The 2,302-nt window shown below is 58.1% G+C and overlaps 1 protein-coding gene across 1 annotated transcript; it reads left to right on the top strand.

Annotated features, from left to right (window-relative positions):
- Positions 1-164: 164 nt before the first annotated feature.
- On the top strand, positions 165-2,113 carry TMEM106C (transmembrane protein 106C). Its single transcript, XM_010138643.1, has 6 exons — positions 165-357; positions 457-520; positions 1,012-1,171; positions 1,277-1,417; positions 1,654-1,703; positions 2,056-2,113. Exons 1-6 carry the CDS (start codon positions 165-167, stop codon positions 2,111-2,113), a joined length of 666 nt encoding a protein of 221 aa, XP_010136945.1.
- Positions 2,114-2,302: the final 189 nt, after the last annotated feature.

Genomic DNA, 2,302 nt, shown 5'->3' with positions numbered 1-2,302 from the left:
GGTGGGTGTTGGACCCCCCCCGGCGGGTGTCTCATGTGGGGGTGTGTCTCCCAGGGGTGCTGTAGTTCAGGGTAGGGTTTTGTTGTTGGCCAGAAGCAGGATGAAACCCCATTTAATGCCCATTTAACACCAGCACCGCTCCTGCTGGTTCTGCAGCAGCCACGATGGGCTCCGTGCTTTCCCCCACCGCTAACCACGCTCCCCTGAGGCAGAGGCTGCAGCCGGAGGATGACGATGACGACTTACTCACTAGCCGGGACCGCGTGGAAGACATTGCCCAGTTCCCCTACGTGGAGTTCACGGGCCAGGACAGTGTCACCTGCCCCACTTGCCAAGGCACCGGCTGCATCCCCACAGGTAACTGCTCCTCCGGGGCAAAACCCGTCAGAAAAGGGGGCCACTGCCTGTGAGCGACCCCGGTCTGGGGTGGGTTAACATGTTCCTTGTGCTTCACAGAGCAGGTGAACGAGTTGGTGGCGCTGATACCCTACAGCGACCAACGGCTTCGGCCGCAGAGAACGTAAGTGTGTGGGAAGAGGGTAATTATATCCCTACAAAGAGCAAACAGGGCTCTTTTGTTCCCTGCCACCAGCAGCAGCCTCCCCTTCCTCTGGGGTTTGTTTTCATCAGAGTTTGCCAACTCGAAAGCATGACTTTCAACGTTTCCTGTGAAATCCCGCCACGGGGTGAACGTGGAAACAACAACTCCGCTCCCACGCTTCGTCCCCGCGCCCTTTACCGTGGCTTTTAGTAAACGGCGAAAGGACGAGAGGGTGAAAACACCATGGGGGGGTGACAAAACCACTGCTTTGCTACTCATTACCAGCAAAGGAACTGCTTCACGGGCGGCGACTTTGACCCCTCTGGGACACAGGGAGCGCTGGAGCAGCGTGTCTGAGCCTCTCCTGGGGAAGCATCAGCTGCTGGTGTTGGCCAGGTCTCACGGCCAGGCCCTCGTGCAGCTGCAGCCGCTGCGTGGGGGCAGGAGTGACCCTTCTCCGCCTCTTCCAGGAAGCTCTACGTCCTGCTCTCCGTCCTGCTCTGCCTCCTCATCTCGGGGATGGTGGTTTTCTTCCTCTTCCCCCACTCGGTCCTGGTGGAGGACGATGGGATTAAAGTGGTTCGGGTTTGGTTCGACAAGAAGAACGCCATTGTCGTGCTCGCCGTCACGGTAAAGCTTCTGTGTGTGTGTCTGTGCATCCCCCTTCTACCGAGATGCCATGAGGCCGCTGCTACATGCGTCACCCTCTTCTTTTTATCTTTTTGATCCACCCAGGCCATGTTACGGATCAGAAACTCCAACTTCTACTCGGTGACGGTGACCAGCCTGACCAGCCAAGTGCAGTACATGAACACGGTGGTGGGCAGCCAGCAGGTCACCGGTGTCTCCAGCATCCAGCCGCTCAGTGACAGACTGGTATTGGCCTTTCACCGCCCATCGCCAAACCCCTGCCCTGCTGCGGGGGCTGTCGGGACCTCAGAGCTTTGCTTGGCCAAATGACCTTAACAGTGTCGTGGATGAACCCACCAGCAGCTTCGTACCCCTCGAGCAGCCTTGTGGGCGCCAGCGAGGAGGGGAGGCGCTGAAATGGGTGGGTTTAGGCTGCGGGACTGAAGCTGCACCTGAACGTGTTTGTTCTTTTCTCTCTCCAGGTGAATTTCACGGTGAAGGCGGAGCTGGGCGGACCCTTCTCCTACGTGTAGTAAGGATTGATCAGATTCATGGGTGGGGGAGGCTGGTTGAAGCTGCTCTGGAAATGACTCGTTCTCCGCCAGCTTCCTGGAAAGGAGCTGTTTGCACGTGGAGTAAGGATTGATCAGATTCATGGGTGGGGGAGCCTGGTTGAAGCTTCTCTGGAAATGACTCGTTCTCCGCCAGCTTCCTGGAAAGGAGCTGTTTGCTCGAAATGACTCGGACAGGGGCTGCTCTCACACCGTCTGACGCGGTTGCTGGACCAAGTCTCAACCCCAACAGGAAAATATCAGCAGTTGATACCGAGAAACCCAACGCTCAGCCCCCGCTGACCCAGTTCTCTGGTTTCTGGTCTCTTCCAGTTTCTTCTGCACGTTTCCCAAGGTGAAGGTCCACAACATCGTCATCTTCATGAGGTAGGTGGTTCAAAAAAGGCCACCTGGTGCCTCGCTGAGCTCTCTCCTGGGGGGTGGAGGGCTCCACTCGCCAGTTCTGCAGTGGAACCTGAGCGGAGCCACGGCTTTCGAGGGGGCTGGGGTGAGCGTAGAACCTGCCGGGCTGGTTCAGCTGAGCCCGTCGCCGCTGAAACGCTCTGCCTGCTGCTCACCG

The sequence above is a fragment of the Buceros rhinoceros genome, unplaced genomic scaffold (assembly GCF_000710305.1).
Source record: "Buceros rhinoceros silvestris isolate BGI_N320 unplaced genomic scaffold, ASM71030v1 scaffold35276, whole genome shotgun sequence".
Taxonomy (NCBI): domain Eukaryota; kingdom Metazoa; phylum Chordata; class Aves; order Bucerotiformes; family Bucerotidae; genus Buceros; species Buceros rhinoceros.
The sequence above is the reverse complement of the archived record's forward strand: the minus strand, read 5'-3'. Positions and strand labels throughout refer to the sequence as shown.

Bases quoted from the DNA above. Each gene is read 5' to 3' on its own strand.
- TMEM106C (XM_010138643.1), top strand. From the start codon at position 165: ATGGGCTCCGTGCTTTCCCCCACCGCTAACCACGCTCCCCTGAGGCAG. The intron at 521-1,011 runs GTAAGTGTGTGG...CGCCTCTTCCAG, and splicing joins CGGCTTCGGCCGCAGAGAAC to GAAGCTCTACGTCCTGCTCT. The intron at 1,172-1,276 runs GTAAAGCTTCTG...TGATCCACCCAG, and splicing joins TTGTCGTGCTCGCCGTCACG to GCCATGTTACGGATCAGAAA.